General features: G+C 44.9%; 2 protein-coding genes across 3 annotated transcripts; one reads left to right on the forward strand and one right to left on the reverse strand.

Moving 5' to 3' along the window:
- Positions 1-210: 210 nt before the first annotated feature.
- Positions 211-8599, reverse strand: LOC117673266 (stonustoxin subunit alpha-like). 2 transcript variants are annotated; one of them, XM_060683229.2, is made up of 4 exons: positions 8451-8599; positions 3489-3573; positions 2958-3081; positions 211-2549 (listed from the first exon to the last, which is right to left on the reverse strand). In XM_060683229.2, exons 3-4 carry the CDS (start codon positions 3067-3069, stop codon positions 475-477), a joined length of 2187 nt encoding a protein of 728 aa, XP_060539212.2. In that variant the 5' UTR covers positions 3070-3081; positions 3489-3573; positions 8451-8599; the 3' UTR covers positions 211-474. The 2 variants fall into 2 exon arrangements, with proteins under 2 accessions (XP_060539212.2, XP_060539211.2); XM_060683228.2 differs by lacking the exon at positions 8451-8599 and adding an exon at positions 3916-4091.
- A 5494-nt stretch (positions 8600-14093) lies between these two features.
- On the forward strand, positions 14094-16948 carry LOC148114413 (uncharacterized). The gene is made up of 4 exons (XM_087894307.1): positions 14094-14217; positions 15059-15124; positions 15974-16042; positions 16592-16948. Exons 1-4 carry the CDS (start codon positions 14149-14151, stop codon positions 16790-16792), a joined length of 405 nt encoding a protein of 134 aa, XP_087750433.1. The 5' UTR covers positions 14094-14148; the 3' UTR covers positions 16793-16948.
- Positions 16949-20874: the final 3926 nt, after the last annotated feature.

The following is a 20874-nucleotide window of genomic DNA, read 5'->3' on the forward strand; positions in this document are numbered from 1 at the left end:
AATAAAATAAAATGGCCATGCCCACCCAGTCACATTACCCCTCCCACCAAGCCACACCCACAGAACCGGTAGTAACAAATTTTAGATTTCACCACTGGTATTCACCCTGAGAATACTATTCTTGGCCAAAGAATAAAAATGATTTTTTTTTCAAAACTCGTCTCGATTCTCACTCTCTTTGGCATCTCAGTGGCTCAGGGAAACTTCTGGGACCTTTACAGTACATATTTATTTGGACACATCATGTTGGCACTAACTGGTGAAAAGCCAGTACTAAATTTTCCGGGCTTTTCACACCAATATAAGTTTCAGTTTTCTCAAGTTTCCAAAACAATCGGTTGTATTGTCCAACCAAGATGGGAACTGGTGAATTGGCGACTTCTCTCCTCCTCTTCCTCCAGTCAGCAAGCTATTGGAATGTGTGCATTACTCATCAGCTAGTTACACTGTGGTTGCTGAAGGTTACAACCTGTGTCAAACTGAATTAATATTGGAACCTTGATTGAAACAATTCCAGAACCACTTCAGATAACTTCCTTCCTCCGGTAATGTGGAGATCTCCACCTCCTCGCTGGGGATACTCAGAACTCCCTTTTTACATATGGCCGACACCCGTATTCTATACGCCGTCTGGGGCTTCAGACCTTCAAGCCGATAACTTATTCTCCAGGTCTTTTTTTCACTCCACTGGTCATTCCCAACTGCAGCCTCCACTGTTCTGTATTCCACCTTGTACTCCTTGAACTCAACTGTGGAGGTAAAGATTTTGGAACTCACCCAGGCCACAGAGATGGTAGAAGATGTTGCAGTGATCATTCTTAATTTCTTAGGAGGGCTGATGGGAAGGGTCTTTATGGGTGGGCTCAGGTCACTGGTTGGACTAAGGCCCAGTTTGCAACAAGCAGTGTACTGTAACTTGTACTCTGTGTTTGGAAGCAGATTTTTCAGTAGGAACATCTCCCTGATGTCCTCTGTCCTCACTGACTTCCAGTTTTCTTCCCCTGTAATCTTATACCATACCAGATAGCTGGAGATTGTAGCCTTTCCATATTCAGCTGGCTGAAACTTCAACTGAATGCCATCATGCCTCGGTTCAGTAATCAACAAAGGGAGAGGTTTTGAGGGAAACTCATAGTTCTTGCTGACCAGCTCCCCATCTTTGTAAACGTATATTGAGGCTCCTGGGGTGTCCACATCTGGGAGTGAGGCCACGACAAAGCGGACCTTCAAATTGGAATGATTGATACTGAAGAAGTCTTTGATGGATTTGGCAGCTTGGCGAGCATTGCAGATGCTCTCCTTGTCCTTAACCCAGGCCATGTCTTTCTTCACCTCAGGAAGGGACCTAGTTGATCTAGCTGATCGCTCCTGAAGCCAATCCTGTAGGCTCAAGAGAAATGGCTCCTTTTCATGCAAAGAAGTGAATATAAAGGAGACCACATATAAAATTTGAGGGTCATGAAATATTTCTTCCAGCTTCTTGGATGAGACAACTTGCATTTCACTTAGAGTACTCAGATAATCTCTGACAATGTCAATTTCCGTTTCCTTGTTGTCCAGAAATTCACATAACATTTCGTTGCGGAAAGGCGACTGTTTGACGGACATCAAGAAGTCCACCAGGGTCCCTTCCTCCTGCCCTCCTCCCCGGATGGAAGGCAACACTCTGGCCAGCTCTTTCTGGAAAGTCTGCCTGTGTTGCTTGCAGAGATCCTTGAACTGCTGGATCTTCCTCTTGATCTCAGGGAAGGTCTCAGTGATGAGATCATTGGCTAGATCATTACTTTGCATCTCTATTTCATTGAGTTCCTCCAAGATCTTTTCAGCATCTAAGACCAACTCTACACTGATCTCACGGACCATTTTAGCTGCTCTGGTGTCCAACTTGGTCAGAGGGTAGAGCCAGACCCGCACAGGAACAGCCTTCTCTCCATTTTTCCCTAACATTTTTGGTAGAGTTTCATAAAATTTCATGGCATCTTGGAAAGTCACTGGATTTTTCTCCAGAGAAAAGTCTCCATGAAATTTGCACCTGAACTTCAGAGCATTCCCTTTCTCCTTCTCAGTCAGTTGGACCTCTGCTTCTCCTCCTATAGATATTCCCTTCATGAGTGTAGCCTGGAGGTTTCCTTCTATATCTTTCACCATCTCTGTTGAAGGAACCTCTCGGTCAAAGACAAAGAAGGCCTGGGCTCCGTAGAGGATGGCGGTGACCACATGGGTGGCTGTGCCCTGCTCAAAGACTGCTGGGTAAGAGACATTCTGGATTTTCAGGTGGTTCATTGCCAGCTGTTCATACTTTGTGGTGGTTTTGTACTGAACGGTGACTCTGGCCTGTTTCTTGGACTTCTTTTTGTCATGAAGATACTTGGCCGACCCTCCCACTTCAACCAGCCCTCCCAGGAAACTGGCCTTGAGGGAGGCTGAGATGTCCAGGGCGGAGGCCTTGTCGTCTATGCTGTCAGAAACAATGATTTCAGATTCTGTCTTGGGCTGAGGCTTGATGGTCAGGTTCTTCTGAAGAGAGCTGTAGTCCCAAAGGGTGATATCTGCACGGAACAGAAGGAAACATGGACATGAATTGAACACTGCCTTCCAAAACATCTGCAGCTAGATAAAGGAGCTCCAGAGACAATGAAGACAATGAAGATCATTTTTGCTGGAGGTTTCTCTCATTTGTTCTGTCCAGCCATGGACAAGAGAACCACCTGCCTGTTTTGCAAACTCCTGCAAACTCCAAAGGCTTTTGACTGAGTAGAGAGGAATTTGAATTGCTCTGCATACATTGATCTCAAAAGAGATTTCAAACTCTCTGGAAAAACTATGTTTTTATTAAGGTAAAACCAGGTAGGTGCTACCAGCAGTCTGTAGGTCCAGGAGCCAAGCCCTGAAGTGACCATGGGCTGAGCCCGTCTCCCTCCCTCCAGAGTTTCTGCAGGGGACATCCCTCTTCCTACCTGGGATTAGCACATCGTTGCGACAATCATACAGCATCCCCAGCTGGAAGGGGCGGCCCAGGGCATGGGTCTCAATTTTTTTTTCTGCCAGGGCCATGCTCAGCTCCTGCATATTGCTGCTGTCCTGCAAGAGAGAAGAATCATCTGGAGGAGGCAGAGACTGACTGATGCCTCTGTGAGGAGTGTGGAGGACAGTGCATGCCCCTCCCTAAACCAAGAGTGCCCCGCTCTCCAACAGCTCTTAGGAAGGTGTTCCAAGAATGTGCCATTGGGTACACCACAGACCACACCAGTAATGAATTTGGGGAAGTCCCAAAGGTGCTTTTTCAGGAGGCCACTGGAATTTCTTGTCTGTTTCTTTTGAAGACGTTTCGCTTCTCATCCAAGAAGCTTCCTCAGCTCTGATTGGATGGTGGAGAATGGAAGGATTTATGTTCCTTGCAGATAGCTGGAGTATACAATACTTTGTAAGCCATAGGTGACAAGCCACAAAGTTGTTTGCACCCCTGTAGACCAGAGGTGGTCACTCACCTTGGCAACTTTTTGTGGACTTCAATTCCCAGAATTCCTCAGCTGGCCCTGTTGATTGGAGCCTTCTGGGAGTTGACGCGAAATTCTGTGGATAGAATATAATTTAGACTTCAGCAAGGCATTTGACAGAGTAGATCACAACCTACTTCTTGCTAAGCTAGAAAAATGTGTGATAGACTGCAGATCAGTGGTGGGTTTCTCCCGGTTCACCCCTGTTCGGGCGAACCGGTAATGGCGGTGGCGGGAGGCTCCGCCTACCCTCCCCCCAAGATGTCATCAAAAATGCTCTGTGCGGAGGCAGAGCCAATGCCACAGCGGCAAGATGAACTCTTTGGAGTTCCCAAAGAGTCATCAATATCCCCGCTGCCCGAGGGTCCGCTGTGACTTAAGTCATCCTGTAGGGATGACCACCGAGAAGAACACATACCGATCAACCTAGAGAGGTGGCAAACTCCCAGGAGAGGTCGGAAGAAGCTTCTCAAATCAGGCACTGAGGGAAAGCGAGCAAGAAGTCGCTGAAAAGCTGGGGCAGGCGAACCAAACAGAGAAAGTTAAGAAGCAGCCTATGACATCGGTGAGGTGAGATGAATTCAATTTTATTACCTAAAAATAATAATAAAAAAAAAGAATCTCTCTTATCTACCTGGAAGACCAGTAGGGTGGAGAAGAGTGGCTGAGAATGAGGAATGGGTGTGAGTGTGTATCCACATCCATATCCTGAAACTGGGGCGGCAAAGAAAACACATTTGAGAGCCCATTGAACTCTGACTAATAACCTTTAACCTTTAACTGAAGAAAAAGAAAAGAAGACTGAGGACTGTTATAATTACTGTATATTAAGGCTTTAAATGATTGAACTGAATAAGCATTTTTCTGTTTGGATTATTACATTGTTGATTGCTCTGCGAAACTTTGTTTAAACAAAAGTAAGAATCGAAAGTGTTGAACTGAGATGAAAAGTTAGCCTGCAGTGCCATCTAGTGGCAGAAAAATACAAATAAAGAAGGACTTTTTTACTTTGAAGAATATTGAATGAATTCACCTGACCTTGCCATTCTGGCTGGAAGATAAATAGAACAGCTGTGGAGAATGAAGTGAAGATTAACTGTATTTTGGAAGCTTTTTTGTTTATGTTCTTGTATTGTTTTCCCTTTTTTCTTCTTGGCTGTGCGGACTGTTATTTTGTATTTTTGCATCTTCTTTTTTGAGTTGACCAATTTTGTGTTGAAAATTAAAAAGAGAAGATTTTTGCCTTGAATTTTGATTTTTTATTCTCCTTGGACTAGAGACTATATACTGAATTAAATTAAATTGGACTCCTAAAGTTTGTTCCCCCATGGATTAAGACTTGAAGAGTCAGAAGAATTCTTCTTCTTTAAATTTTTATTGTTTAATTTTCCCATTTTTTCTCCCTTTTTTTTACTAAATTGAGTTTTTTTATGAATTTTGATTTTTGATTTTGACTCTAAAACATTATTTTTCAGCCTTTCTCACTTTTTTTACTTTTTAATTGCATTTTTACTTTTTTTTTACCTCCCTTCTAATTTGACTGTCTTATTTTTTTTTCTTTTTTCTTTTTTACTTTTTTATATAATGTAGAAGGGCAGGGAAGATTTCAGATCTTTTGCTTTACTTCACAGAAATCTATTTTTTTTCTTTTTCTTTCTTTTTTCTTTTCTTTTTTGTAAATTTAATCATTGGTTGAACTTGATATTTAAACCATAAATTTAATCACAAGTGGATTATAAATACCCAGAAAAATAAAAATGAGGAAACATACCCCGCCTATATCAAGCCCCTCAGCGGCAGAAATCCAAAAAGTGTTAGGATATGGTTTGAGCCTAACAAGTTGTCCAGGCAATATATGTGTACTGTAACTTTAATATGAAAATGTATTGTATGACTTTAAGGCTTTACTGAATAGAAGGGAAAAATTGAATTCGATTAAGATTAGAGATGAGGATGAAGGATAATATTGGTTTTTTTAAAAAATAGATGAGGAATAAATATGGCAAAAAGGAAATATAGAAATTGTAAATTTAATTGAAATGACTAAACACTGTTTAAATTTGTGAACCGGCCAAATACTCTGTTCAAAGAAAATACATTGTATGTTTGTATGTGTGTTTCTAATTATTGCTATTTATTCATATTTATTCTCTTTTATTCTTTAAAGTTTAACAATTCATTCTTTATCTTAATATCTTTGTATTTGTTTGGGGTTGGCTTTCTTCCCTTTCATCTTTTTTATTGTACAGCAATCTTTCTCCTCAAACCTACCACCTCTCTTTTCTTTCCTTCTTACTTTCTCTTCCCCCCTCTTCTTCTTCTCCTCCCTACTTCCTCTTCCTTTCTCCTTCTCCTCCTCTCTTCCTCCCTCTCTTACCCTCCCTCCTACTCTAATTTCCCTTCCCTTCCTTCAACCCTCTCTATTGCTGTATCCTTTTATGCATATGGACTACTCAGAGGGCTGAAAAAGTTATTTTTGACTGGTCCTCGCACTTTTGACCAGTCCTTGAACTTACGACTGTCCTCACATTATATGTTTTTGCCCTATCTTGTCACCATGGTGAAGAGAAGCAGTTGTGAAATGAGTGACACGGTTGTTAAGAATGCTACAATGGGCATAAATGATGACCAGTCATAAGTGTGAGGACCGGTCAAAAGTGCGAGGACCTGTCAGAAATCACTTTTTTCAGCCCTCTGGGTAGTCCTTTTGTGCATATGGACTACTCAGAGGGCTGAAAAAGTTATTTTTGACTGGTCCTCGCACTTTTGACCAGTCCTCGAATTTACGACTGTCCTCACATTTTACGTTTTTGCCCTATCTTATCACCATGGTGAAGAGAAGCAGTTGTGAAATGAGTGACATGGTTGTTAAGAATGCTGCACGGGCATAAATGTGAGGATGGTCATAAGTGTGAGGACCAGTCAAAAGTGCGAGGACCTGTCAGAAATGACTTTTTTCTATACACATAGCCATGGCCACCCGGTCACATGACCAGCTAGCCACGCCCACCCAGTCACATGACCTCCAAGCCACGTCCACAAAATGGTGGGTGACCTGCTTTACCAATGTTAAAATCTGGTCACCTTATACTACATCTACATGGAGGGAAGTAAGCAGTGGGGTACCCCAGCAGCCAAAAAAGCTAGCACAATCCTCGGTTGCATAAACAAAGGCACAGAATCAAAATCACGTGAAGTGTTAGCACTGCTTTATAAATCCTTAGTAAAGCCACACCTGGAATACAGCGTCCACTTTTGGTCCCCATGTTACAAAAAAGACACTGAGACTTTGGAAATTAACAGTTGCAGGAACTGGGTATGGCTGGCCTAGTGAAGAGAAGGACTAGGGGAGGACATGATAGCAGTATTCCAGTATTTGAGGGGCTGCCCCAAAGAAGAGGGGGGGGTCCACTTATTCTCCAAAGCACTAGAAGGCAGGACAAGAAACAATGGATGGAAACTACTCCAGGAGAGAAGCAACCTGGAATTAAGGAGAAACTTCCCAACAGGAAGGACAGTTAGCCAGTGGAACAGCTGGCCACCAGAAGACACAGGTGCTTCATCGCTGGAGGTTCTTAAGAAAAGACTAGACAACCAGCTATCTGAAGTGATACAGAGACCTGTATCACAAATTGGACTAGAAGACCTCTAACATCCCTTCCCTTCTGGCTCTATTCTGATTGATTGATTGATTGATTGATTGATTGACTTTCTCACTAACCCAGCTGGAAGAGGGAAAGAGAAATTAGCATATGCTAATTAATCTGTTTCCAAGAGAAATAGAATAGAATAGAATAGAATAGAATACAGAACAGAAAAGAAAAGAAAAGAAAAGAAAAGAAAAGAAAAGAAAAGAAAAGAAAAGAAAAGAAAAGAAAAGAAAAGAAATGGAATGGAATGGAATGGAATGGAATGGAACAGAAAAATAGAATGGAGTAGAATAGAATACAGAATGAAGAGAAGAGAAGAGAAGAGAAGAGAAAAGGAGAAGAGAAGAGAAGAGAAGAGAATTCTTTATTGACCAAGTGTGATTGGACACACAAAGAATTTGTCTCCGTGTGCATACAAGCAACGAGTGATAAATCATGGTCTTAGTCATCATAAAAAAAATACATTCATCATAAATCATAAGCTACAACACTCGGTGCTAGGATCAGAGGAACCTAGGCAAGCATCCTCCCATCGTCCGGTGCGCTCACACAGAGCGGGCCTCCTCAGGGTGCCGTCAGCCAGACAATGTCGGCTGGCGGCCCCCAGGGGGAGGGCATTCTCTGTAGGAGCGCCGACCCTCTGGAATGGCCTGCCCACCGGCCTCAGGACAGCCCCCGACCTCCTCTCCTTCCGCCGCGAATTGAAGACGTGGCTTTTTCACCAAATGGGCTGAATCCGTAGGGGTGATTTTAAATAATTTTAATTAATTTTAAATTGATTTTAAATTGATTTCAATGTTTATGTAATTTTTTGTTCATTCTTGTAAGCCGCCCTGAGTCCTTCGGGAGAAGGGCGGCATATAAATTACATAAATAAATAAAATAAAGCAACAGAAATCATATGAGGAAACTCAAGAAAAGATAATATAAATGGTCAAAATCCAAGCCACAAAGTTACCGAGACAAGGAGAAAAGGAGACCGCTCCCGTCAGGAAAGGGGAGAAGATGGGAATTAGTTGTTTAGCAGAGTGATGGCATTAGGGGGGAAAAACTTGTGTCCTTGTGTCTCATTGTTCTGGGGTACAAGAAGGCCAGGCTGGTGTCCTGTGCTGTTTTTGGGGCAGGAACAAAATTCAGATTTTTACGACCAGTGCTTCCCCCCACACTGTGGGCAGTGTGGATGCTCCAGTGCTCCAGTGATCACTGGAGCATCCAATCTCCTCCCCTCCACATCCAGAGAAGCCTGGCCTTCTCCCTCCATTCCCCCCCCACTCTCTGTCCCCCCCCCATGGTTCCCCCTTACCTTCCTTCTCTTCTGTATCTGTTGCCTAAGCTTCTCCTCAGCTGTTGTCAGATTGGGCTAGAAAACTTCCCGGGGAATCTTCCTGCAGGCTGACCAGGGAGAGAGATCTTGCTCTCTTCGACTTTCACTTTCGTTCAACAGGGAAGGGTGGGGTTGAAGACGACTCAGTCTTGCGGGAAATGCCAAACCTATTCTCCCCCCACCCCCTTTTTAAGTGTCTTTCAATGTCAAGCAAAATAGAATAACAGAGTTGGAAAGGATCTTGGAGATCTTCTAGTCCAGGGGTCCTCAAACTTTTTAAACAGGGGTGGGGGCGATTCACAGTCCCTCAGACTGTTAGGGGGGGGTCTGACTGGCTGGGTGGGTGTGGCTAGGTGGTCCTATGCAATGGTGGGTTTCAAAATTTTTGTACTACCGGTTCTGTGGGTGTGGCTTGGTGGGCGTGGCAGGGGAAGGATACTGCAAAATCCCCATTTCCTCCCGATCAGATGGGACTCGGGAGGGAGAGAATAGATGGGGGCGGGGCCAGTCAGAGGTTGTATTTGCCGGTTCTCCGAACTACTCAAAATTTCCGCTACGGGTTCTCTAGAACTGGTCAGAACCTGCTGAAACCCACCTCTGGTCATGTGATTGGGTGGGTGTGACTAGGTGGTCATGTGACAGTGGGCGTGGTCAATTTAACTGTCCATTTTATGCCTTTCTCCTTCCTAAGATGTACTTGCTCAAGCCAAGGAAACTATTTATTTAATAAGACACCCCCCCCCCCAACCCCACAAAGGGAAAAAGAACACAAACTTTCTTGCCACTTGCCTAACTTCATTACAACAGCAGCTTCAGGCTCCTTAAAGTAGGCCATTAAAAAAAAGAATAAAACAAACAGGATTTCTTTCCTTCAAAATAACTCCTGGTCCTATGTTTCACATGGCCCACAGAATAATAGAATAGAATAGAATAACAGAGTTGGAAGGGACCTTGGAGGTCTTCTAGTCCAACCCCCTGCCAGGCAGGAAACCCTACACCACTTCAGACAAATGGTTGTCCAACCTCTTCTTAAAAATTTCCAGTGTTGGAGTATTCACAACTTCTGAAGGCAAGTCATTCCACTGATTAATTGTTGTAACTGTCAGGAAATTTCTCCTTAGTTCTAAGTTGCTTCTCTCCTTGATTAGTTTCCACCCATTGCTTCTTGTCCTGCCCTCAGGTGCTTTGGAGAATAGCTTGACTCCCTCTTCTTTGGGGCAGCCCCTGAGATATTGGAAGACTGCTATCATGTCTCCCCTAGTCCTTCTCTTCATTAAACTAGACATACCCAGTTCCTGCAACCCTTCTTCCTATGTTTTAGCCTCCAGTCCCCTAATCCTCTTAGTTGCTCTTCTCTGCACTCTTTCTAGAGTCTCCACATCTTTTTTACATCGTGGCAACCAAAACTGAATGCAGTATTCCAAGTGTGGCCTTACCAAGGCATTATAAAGTGGTATTAACACTTCACGTGATCTTGATTCTCTCCCTCTGTTGATGCAGCCCAGAACTGTGTTGGCTTTTTTGGCAGCTGCTGCACACGGCTGGCTCCTATCTAAATGGTTGCCCACTAGGACTCCAAGATCCCTCTCACAGTCACCACTATTGAGCAAGGTACCACATATATGGTACCTGTGCATTTTGTTTTTCTTCCCTAGATGTAGAACCTTGCTTTTTTCACCGTTTAATTTCATTTTCTTAGATAGCACCCAATGTTCAAGTCTGTCCAGATCCTTCTGTATCTTAAGCTTTTATCTTCTGGAGTGTTGGCTCTTCCTGCCAGCTTGGTGTCATCTGCAAATTTGATGAGTTCCCCATCTATCCCCTCATCCAAGTCATTGATGAAGATGTTAAAGGCCTGTCTTGGGCCTAAAACAGAGCCCTGGGGAACTCCACAGCATAACTTCCCTCCATAGAGATGCAGTTCCATTGAGGATTACACTAAACCAGACTGAGAATTGCACCGATTAGGATGGCAACTAAAACCCCCCAAGATGGGCATTGAAAGACATTGGAAGATGGCAGAAGGCGAGAATCAACACAAACCCACCCACCCCCCAAGCCTCCAATGGTGAATTAACAGTAACAGTGTTGGAAGGGACCTTGGAGGTCATCTAGTCCAAACCCCTGCTCATGCAGGAGACCTGTACTAGGGATTCGAACCGCCAAACGGCCAACCTTTCTGATCGACAAGCTCAGCGTCTTAGCCACTGAGCCACCTAGTCAGGTAGGAATTAAAATTTAGATTCATGGAGATGAATCTAAATGAGGAGAAAGTCAAAGTCTGGCTGAGAGAAGCTGTCAGTGAATGCCCCATCCTTCTCCTCTCTATGGGCCACGTGGTTCCTTCCCCTTTTAAAAAGGTAAAGGTAAAGGTTCCCCTCGCACATATGTGCTCATTGTTTCCAACTCTAGGGGGCAGTGCTCATCTCCATTTCAAAACCGAAGAGCCAGCGCTGTCCGTGGTCATGTGGCCGGCATGACTTAACGCCAAAGGCACACAGAACACGGTTCCCTTCCCACCAAAGGTGGCCCCTATTTTTCTACTTGCATTTTCTTTTTTATGGGCTTTCGAACTGCTAGGTTGGCAGAAGCTGGGACAAGTCACGGGAGCTCACCCCGTTACGCGGCACTAGGGATTTGAACCACTGAACTGCCGACCTTTCGATCGACAAGCTCGGCATCTTAGCCACTGAGCCATCGCATCCCATGATCCTTCCCCTTTGGTTCCAGCCAAAGCCTTTGGGGCTCTTCGCAAGCAGCAGAAGCAGGACCTGTGTGTGCCAGCTAGCAAGGGAGGCGGCCAGGGAAAGAATAGGAGACCAGATTAATTTTGTTTAATTATTTGGGATTACAAGGCTAAAGGTCGTTTAAGCCTGAAGGAGAATTCACAAACAGATTTGCTTTTTGCCACACTTGTGCCTGTGTATCCACCCACAGGAATATCTACCAAAATTGTTCAGCAATTAATCTGGTGGATTATATATGGCAAGAATCAAAGCAGTGGGTGAATTCTCCTTCAGGCATTCCACTTATGACTGTATGACTGGAACTTTGTTGCTTGTATCCTTACGATTTATATTGATATTGTTTCCTGATTGCTTATTTGTACCCTGTGACTATCATTAAGTGTTGTACCTTATGATTCTTGATGAACGTATATTTTCTTTTATGTACGCTGAGAGCCTATGCACCAAAGACAAATTCCTTGTGTTTCCAATTACACTTGGCCAATAAAAAATTCTATTCTATTCTATTCTATTCTATTCTATTCTATTCTATTCTATTCTATTCTATTCTATTCTATTCTATTCTATTCTACTCTACTCTACTCTACTCTACTCTACTCTACTCTACTCTACTCTACTCTACTCTACTCTATTCTACTCCGGTTGCATTTGAATTAGTGCTAGCCAACTTCAGCTGATTTTGAAAAAGCTAGGGGACATGGGAGACACGTCCCCCACCCACCCACGTTTAAAGTGCTACTTTAAAAGCAGCCCCTCCCCTACTCATACACCGGCCCTGGTGCACATGGCTGTAAAAAAGATCCCGTTGAAATTGTTTTCAAAGACTTTTAATTGAAGGCAGTACTTTTGCAAGCTTTTCAAGCTGCACCGGCGAGATCATCCCTTGGCTGGCCCCCGCACCCCGCACTCTTCGGCCTTACTTTCGGCAACAGCTGTGTGATCAGAAGTGCAGCTCAACCGGTGAAAAAAGTTTGGCTGGAGTGAATGCTTACTGGAAGATAAGGCCGACAGTAAGGGGCAGGGCTTAATCCTACCACTCTGCGGGCCAGATACTAGGGGTGAAATCCAGCAGGTTCTGACAGGTTCTGGAAATTTTGAGTAGTTCAGAGAACCAGCAAATACCACCTCTGGCTGGCTCCAGAGCGGGGTGGGAATGGGGATTTTGCAATATCCTTCCCCCAGGAGTGGGGAGGGAATGGGGATTTTGCAGTATCCTTCCCCTGGAGTGGGGTGGGAATGGAGATTTTGCAGTATGCTTCCCATGTCATGCCCACCAAGCCACGCCCACCAAGCCACACCCACAGGACAAGTAGTAAAACATTTGGATTTCACCACTGCCGGATACTTTGCATTGGTGGGCCGTATCTGGCCCGTGGGCCATAGTTTGAGGATGCCTGTTCTTAGTCCAACCCTCTGATGGGCTGTACGCTAAAATAATGCCAGGTCTTGACACACACTTGAAAGTAAATCAGGAAGCCTGTAATTGCGGAGTGTGTCTGGCAAGAACAAAGAATGCTTATCTATAGGAAATATGCATGTGTAAATCTTGTAAACATTCCGGGTAGTTAGAAAGCTGATAAAAGTAACAAGAGTTAGACAACTTGCAGGCCTCAGCTAAAAATTAGGAATAGTGATGGTCTGCAAGACAATAAAGGGTGTATTAGATAACTCCTGAGGCATTCATTAGCCAAGGCTTAGGAATAGGGACAGCTAGAGACCAAGAGAACAAATTGTAGAATTATTATTAAAATGTTCATTAGATGATATTTCTTATTATCCCACCTTGTCCTGCCTTCTCCTTTAGTGAAAAGGTATAAAGCTTACTTAATCCTTTGTTCTGGGTTCTTGGCATTTTGGCCAGGAGCCCTTTTCCTTGGGGTACCCCAATAAAAAGCAATCAGAAAACCTGCACCTCGTGTCTGGCGTCAATCATTGGCTTTGGCCCCAGGCTCAGACCCGAATCGAGGACAACACCTCTGCTCAAACAGAAGACAATGGCTATCCTGTCTCTTCTTGAAGACCTCCAGTGTTGGAGCATCCCCCAACCTCTGGAAGCAGGCCATTCCACTGGTTAATCTTTCTCACTGTTAGGAAATTTCTCCTTAGTTCCAGGTTGCTTCTCTCCTTGATTAGTTTCAATCCGTTGCTTCTTCTCCTGCCTTCATTTGCTTTGGAGAATAGGTTGACTTCCTTCCTTCCTTCCTTCCTTCCTTCCTTCCTTCCTTCCTTCCTTCCTTCCTTCCTTCCTTCCTTCCTTCCTTCCTTCCCTCCCTCCCTCCCTCCCTCCCTCCCTTTCTTCTGCCTTATAGAATCTGTGCCATTTCAGACAAGTGGCTGTCCAGTCTCCTCTTAAAAGTTGTGATTCTGTAATTCTGCAAGAGTCTCCTGTTTGAGCAGGGGGTTGGACTAGAAGACTTCAAGGGTCCCTTCCAACTCCATTCTTGTTGGGTCTGTTTATACAGTATATAGCACCACCAAACAAACAGAACAGTCTCCATGTGCTTTACTGCTTAACTGCTTGACTGAAACAAGAAACATTACTTAGTACAACTCGACTTAGTTTAGAGGCAATCCAAACTGTAGCTGTTTCATAAAAATACATTCCCACAAAATGCATTCCAAGAGTTATTCTATTTTGCTCGGTAAGCATTGCGGAATAACAAACAATCGCGGGGAAATGTGATAACTTCTACACCATGCAAAGCCTGTTTTGGCTAAATTTGAGTCAGTTTGCTTTGACCGAGTGGGCACTGGTCCCTTGGTTTGATCTCTGGTAACAATCCCGAAGGTAAACAGTCTTCCTCCGGCCAGACTCCCACCGATGGGAGGAAGAGATTGGAGCCAAATCAGGGGAGGGACAAAGTCACGGGTCCTCCCTGCCCCACCTCTCTCGCTTCGGAGGACAAAGACCAGAGAAACAAACACCGAGAATGAAGAACGTTTGGCTGATCTTGTGTGTCCTCCTAGCTTTAGTGGCAACCGCCCCACAAGTGAAAAAGGTGAGCTCTCTCAGGGTGATCAAAAGGTGGAATGAAAAGATTCGAGCAGTAAATAGGGAGGGAGAGCAGAAAATCCAAACTCAAATCTGGAACGGATGATCCCCAGCTCCTGTAAGTCGAGGGAAACCATCATCCACCAACGTTCTGCAGCAAACCTTCTCCATTCATATTTCAAACTCTTCCTTCACTAAACCCAAGTTTGATGATGATATGATTAAAGGAGAAAAATCTGTAACTCGGGGTTGAAATGTGGAAACCTTGCTGCTCTCTGAGCCGGGTGGTTTTCTTGCAGACATTTCGTGACCCACCTAGGTAACATCATCAGTGCTAGAAGGGAAGGAGGGTTTGAGGAGGAGAGGGGAAGGAGGTGGAAGAGGAGGAGGAGGACTGTGGGGTCCTTGGTGCTCTCTGAGCCAGGTGGTTTTCTTGCAGACGTTTTATGACTCAGCTAGGTAACATCATCAGTGCTAGAAGGGAAGGAGGGTTTGAGGAGTGGAGGAGTGGAGGAGAAGGAGGAGAGGAGGAGGACTGTGGGATCCTTGGTACTCTCTGAACTGGGTTGTTTCCTTGCAGATGTTTCGTGACCCAAATAGATAACATTATGAGTGCTAGAAGGGAAGGAGTTGTTTCCTTCCTGGACTGGTCTGGAATGGGTTTACTTGGTTCTTACTAACCTCAGCCTGAAGAGATGATGGGAGTTGTAGTCAGACAGCTGGATTGGAAAAGATCTTCCAGTCCAGCCTCCTGCTCAAGGAGGAGATCCTCTACCATTTCAGATGGGCAGTTAATGCTCCTTTTGCTACAGAGGCAGTCTAGACTTTCTCCTCCTCTCTACATGCAGAAACGAAAATGCAACTTGTGTGTCAACAACACGTATTATCCTGGAAGTTACTCGATTCTGAGGACGGTGAGTATTTTGAGGGATCAAACGGAAGGGCAGAAGTGACCTGAACCTGAGATAGGAAGCAAAGGAAGAGAGGGAGGGAGGGAGGGAGAGAGAGGGAGGGAGAGTAGATAGATAGATAGATAGATAGATAGATAGATAGATAGATAGATAGATAGATAGAGAGAGAGAGAGAGATAGGGAGAGAGATAGGGGGAGAGAGAGATGAAGAGAGAGAGAGAAATGATAGAGATAGATAAATAGAGATATAGAGATATAGAGATATAGAGATATAGATAGATAGATAGATAGATAGATAGATAGAGGGAGGGAGAGATAGAGAGAGGGAGAGAGAAATGATAGAGATAGAGATAGATAAATAGAGATAGATAAATAGAGATATAGATATATAGATATATAGATATAGAAAGAGAGATAGGGAGAGAGAGATGGAGAGAGAGAGAGAAATGATAGAGATAGATAAATAGATTTAGATATAGATATAGATATAGAGATAGATAGATAGATAGATAGATAGATAGATAGATAGATAGATAGATAGATAGATAGATGATAGATAGGGAAAGAGGTGGAGAGAGAGAGAGAGAGAAATGATAGAGAGATAGATAAATAGATAAATAGAGATATAGATATATATAGAGAGATAGCTAGATAGCTAGCTAGCTAGATAGATAGATAAGAGAGAGAGAGAGAGAGAAGATGGAGGGAGTGATGATTAGATGGAGAGAGGGATAGATAAGTGAGATAATAGAACAGAATATGACAGGACAAAATAGAATAGAATAGAAAAGAGAATAGAATTGATTTTCATGATGCCTCCTAGTTCTCTAATGTTCCTTTTGCTTTCTGAAGCGTCCAGAAGACGCCATTTTGAACCAAACAGATGTTTTTCCCCTGCCAATCCTGGAATCCAGCAAGTTGGTACGTTGAGCGGTGGAGAAGCTGGAAGGGGAGGGTGGAATTTGAAGGGACCCTCTTCCTGCCTTGACAGGATGGGCGGCCTATTGCCTTCGGACGTTGTGGGTGCTCCATCACTGGAGGTTTTAAAGAAAAGACTGGACAGCCATTTGTCTGGCATGATACAAGGTCTCCTGCTTGAGCAGGGGGTTGACTAGAAGACCTCCAAGGTCCCTTCCAACTCTGTCATTTTTTAAAACATGGGTAAACATGGGATAAAGCTCCAGTTGCCCCATCCAAGCCACCATCTTGACCGTTTTCACTTCCTGCAGGGAATTCTGGGAGTTGAAGTCCACCCATCTTAACATCTCAGAGGTCAAGAAACACTGTTCTAGGAGCTGGTCTTGGAGCCCACTTAATTGAAGGCCTCGATCTACTCTAGTGTGTCTCCACCTTGGCAACTTGAAGATAGGTGGACTTCAACTCTCAGAATCCCCCAGTCTTTTAGAAGGGACTCCTCAGCTCATCTGGAGGACCTATAATCCACTCCCTTCTCTCGTTTTTTTATTGTAGGTTGAGCCAAGATTGGACCGGAGGACCAAACGGGAATCCTTGACCCCACGCCGAGGGAGGAAGCGGACTGGGTCCAGACCCCCCTGCCGAGGTTGCTATTCCTGGTTGACCATTGTGGCTCCACCTGGACAGGGGACCCACAATGAGACTTCGAACAAGAGCCTCTCGGAGTCAGAGGAATGGTCCAGCGAAGGGGATTAGCCCCCATCTCACCTCATGGGGTGGCTTGCTTTCCTGCATTTCCCCCCCCCCAAATCCTGGAAAACTGGACCCCCAAGGAGCCTCCTGACCCATTGAATATGTGAAATTAACCCCAAGAAAATGCAATAAAGGGAAAAAGCTGGCAAAGGGGAAAAATGATCTCTCTCTTTGTGTTAGATGTGCATATGTGCGCCATGTGCATTGAAAAAGTGGATTGGGCCCATAATCTGGATGGGGTGGGTGGGTCACCATTTTTCACACTTCTCACGGATGTGGCATGAGAAGTGTCTCGTCTGGCACCGGTCTGCCATGAAGCCCAGGGGGAGAGGGAAAAAGGGAGAGGGAATGCTTAGCAGAGGAAACTGAAAGTAACCAACCTAAGTCTGCCTCTCAGAGACTGCGCTTCAAGACCGTTTTCCCCGGGAAAGGAATGGAGCCACAAGACAGCCTGCACTCAGAGCGGTCATTTCAAAAAACATCTTCTTTGAATGTGATTGGACGATGGAGTGGGGTGAAGGGAGCAATGATGGGATATGCCCAAAACAGGGGAATGTTCCACCCAGGGATTTGCTGCCTGCGAACTTCAGTTCTGGCTTTGCTTTACCATAATCCACTTGACCTTTAGTAGACTATACCTTTATCAACCATTGAAGTTAAGGATCGGTTTGGCTTAAAGGTTCAAGTTGGGGCAGGATTGACATCAGGCCTGGCCCAGCCTGTACAATGTTTACCTATTGTAAGAAAAAAATGCCCATCATTTCGTTTTATTTATAATTGTTTATATTTCATACTTCTTTTACCACCCACCTAGCTACGTAATGACAGCAGGATTCACTTAACAACTGTGGCAAAAGAGTTTAGTTTAGGTTAGTTTATTCATACTTATATGCTGCCCTTCTCCCAAAGGACTCGGGGCGGCTCACAAAGATAAAACAACGGAACAATAAAATTAATACTAAAATAATCCAATTAAAATCCCCAAGAAGTTAAAACTAAGACTCCCAGCAGATCAGGCAATTTGTTGGAAAAGCTATGTCTTCAGGTCACCGCGGAAAGAGCGAAGGTCAGGGGCCGTCCGGAGCTCAATGGGTAACCCATTCCAGAGGGTCAGTGCACCCACAGAGAACGCCCTCATCCTGGGCACCATCAGCTGACATTGTCTGGCCGATGGCACCCGGAGGAGGGCAGTCCTATGTGAACTCATTGGGCAGTGGGAGGCCGGTAGAAGGTGATTTTGCAAGTATCCCCATGCCCGTGCCATGGAGGGCTTTATAGGTAAGTACCAGCATCTTGAAGCAGATCCGAAGGACCATCGGTAACCAGTGCAGCTCACGCAGGAGTGGTGTGACATGGGAGTAGTGGGAAGCTCCCGTAACAACCCGTGCGGCCACATTCTGGACCAGCTGGAGCCTCCGGGTGCACCACAAGGGCAGCCCCATATAGAGGGCATTGCAGTAATCCAAACGCGAGATAACGAGCATGAGTGACTGTATGGAGGGCATCCCTGTCTAAGAAAGAGCGCAACTGGCGCATCAGGCGGACCTGTGCAAAAGCCCCCCTTGTCACGGCTGTCAGATGGTCCACCAAGGACAGCCGCGAATCTAGGAGGACGCCAAGATTGTGAACCTTTTCAGAGGGAGTAAGCAACTCCCCCCCCATCTGGAGTGATGGGGGTACTAGACTATGAGATGCTGGCAACCACAGCCACTCCGTCTTGGAGGGGTTGAGCCTGAGCCTGTTCCTACCCATCCAGACCCGCACCGCCTCCAGGCACTTAGACATCACGGAAAGAGCATCCTTGGGTTGATCCGGGGTGGAGATGTAGAGCTGGGTATCATCAGCATACTGATGATATCTCACCCCAAAACTGCGAATGATCTCACCCAGTGGCTTCATGTAGATGTTAAAGAGCAAGGGGGAGAGAACCGACCCCTGAGGCACCCCACAGGTGAGGGGCCTCGGGGAGGATCTCTGACCCCCCCGCCCAAACAAACTGCATACAGCCCGAGAGGTAGGAGGAGAACCACTGTAGAACAGTGCCCCCCACCCCCAGCCCCCCGAGTCGTCGCAGTAGGATACCATGGTCGATGGTATCAAAAGCTGCTGAGAGGTCAAGTAGGACCAGGATAGAGGAATAACCCTCAAAGAGGACGTAAAATCAGGTACAGCTGAGTTTAGGAACATAAAATTCCTGTCCCAATTGTGGTTGCATACAGGTATGCAGCTATTCCTTGACTTATGACCAGAATTGAGCCCAACATTTCTGCTACTAAGCGAGACACTTGTTCAGTGTGTTTTGTCCCCTTTTACCACCTTTCTTGCCCCTGTTGTTAAGTGAATCACTGCAGCCATTAAGCTAGAAACATAGTTTCTTAAGAGGATCTGGTTTCCTCATTGTGTTTGTTTGTCCCAAAAGAGTGACCCAAGGATACCAATCCCCGGGAAATACCAACGGTCGTAAAACCGAACCAGTGGCTGAGGATCTGCATTTCGATCACATGATCGCAAGGACAGTCGTAACTGTGAAAAATGGTCATGTCAACTTTTTTCTGGGCCGTTGTAACTTGGAACGAACCATTTGTAAGTCGAGGACTGCCTGTACAGTATATGGGCTCCTTGGGGAAAGCTTTTTTTGAAGCAGTGGGAACTGGAGATTTAAGACGCATGTTTAATAAAATGAGACTGAAGAAAGTTTGATGGACAAGGAAGCAACCACACATTAAACAGAGGAATAAACTTGGTTGGCTTTTATCTTGGTCAGGAATGAGAACCGAAAGGCCAAACCAATATTTGAAGAAGCCATGACTTTCTTGAGAAGATGGCAAAAAACAGAAGGTTAGGATCGGATGAAGTTCAGGAGAACCTCAAAAAAAAAAAAAAAGAAAAAAAAAAAGAAAAGAAAAGAAAAGAAAAATGGACCTTCAGGAACATAACACAATTTACAAAGAGGTCCTATAGACATGGCGGAAGCAACCGTGGTTTGCCAGAAGTGGAACTGAACGGCATGGCCATAAAGTCAGAACAATTAACCGAATTCAAAATTCAGAGTAGAGTTGGAAAGGAGCTTGGAGGTCATCTAGTCCAGCCCACTGCTCAAGGAGGAGACCCTTACAGGATCATAGAATTACAGAGTTGGAAGGGACCTTGGAGATCTTACAGACTAGATGACCTCCGAGGTCCCTTCCCACTCTGTCCTTCTATGATTCTGTAAGGGTCTCCTGCTTGAGAAGGGTTGTACTAGATGACCTCCAAGGTCCCTTCCAACTCTCTAATTCTGTAAGAGTCTCCTGCTCAGCTAGGGGGTTGGACTAGAAGACCTCCGAGATCCCTTCCAGCTCTGTTATTCTATGGTTCTATAAGGATCTTCTCCTGCCGTGCATTTTTTCGATTCCTTTGTCCTCAAAGGGAATAAGATGATAGGAAGGTAGGCAGTAGGTGAATCAAGGCTTGGTGTGGCAGTGAGAAAGTATGGAAGAGGAGGTGTGTGTGTGTGGAGCTGACATCGTTAATATCTCCACCCCAAGATGGTCAGTTTTGGACCTCACAGTCCCATTGAGACTGTGATAGTGGAGGGCACATCCTGTGGATCCCAGGGATACCGCAAAGTCCCTGGTTGATCCAGGAGAAGCCCTTTTTCCGGCGGTGGGGTGGCAGCCATTGTAGCTGCTGAAATTGGGACAGCTCCGGAACGGAAGAAGATCGGAAGGAAGTGTGTTATTATTATTATTAATTTGATTTATATGCCGCCCTTCTCCGAAGACTCAGGGCGGCTTACAATGTGCTCAGCAATAGCCTTCATCCTTTTGTATATTTATACAAAGTCAGCTTATTGCCCCCACAAACTGGGTCCTCATTTCACCTACCTTAGAAAGGATGGAAGGCTGAGTCAACCTTGAGCCTTGGCGAGATTCGAACCCTGCAGTAATTGCAGGCAGCTGGTCTTAATAACCAGCTTAATAACAGGGTGCCTTAAACCCCTGTACTACCAAGGCTCATTGTTGACTCAGTGAGAGACTTTTAATTATAATCGATATAAGAGAGCACCCTGATATTGAAAGAAAGATAAAATTGAAGACAGAAGA

This window comes from Pantherophis guttatus, chromosome 4 (assembly GCF_059756535.1).
Source record: "Pantherophis guttatus breed Tessera chromosome 4, ASM5975653v1, whole genome shotgun sequence".
NCBI classification, from domain to species: Eukaryota; Metazoa; Chordata; class Lepidosauria; order Squamata; family Colubridae; genus Pantherophis; species Pantherophis guttatus.

What these genes read in the sequence shown, in the direction of transcription:
- LOC148114413 (XM_087894307.1), top strand. Translation starts at nt 14,149, where the DNA reads ATGAAGAACGTTTGGCTGATCTTGTGTGTCCTCCTAGCTTTAGTGGCA. An exon ending in CCGCCCCACAAGTGAAAAAG is followed by an intron (nt 14,218 to 15,058) that starts GTGAGCTCTCTC and finishes CTCTACATGCAG; the next exon opens with AAACGAAAATGCAACTTGTG. An exon ending in TCCTGGAATCCAGCAAGTTG is followed by an intron (nt 16,043 to 16,591) that starts GTACGTTGAGCG and finishes TTTTTATTGTAG; the next exon opens with GTTGAGCCAAGATTGGACCG.
- LOC117673266 (XM_060683229.2), bottom strand. Translation starts at nt 3,069, where the DNA reads ATGCAGGAGCTGAGCATGGCCCTGGCAGAAAAAAAAATTGAGACCCAT. An exon ending in CAACGATGTGCTAATCCCAG is followed by an intron (nt 2,550 to 2,957) that starts GTAGGAAGAGGG and finishes TGTTCCGTGCAG; the next exon opens with ATATCACCCTTTGGGACTAC.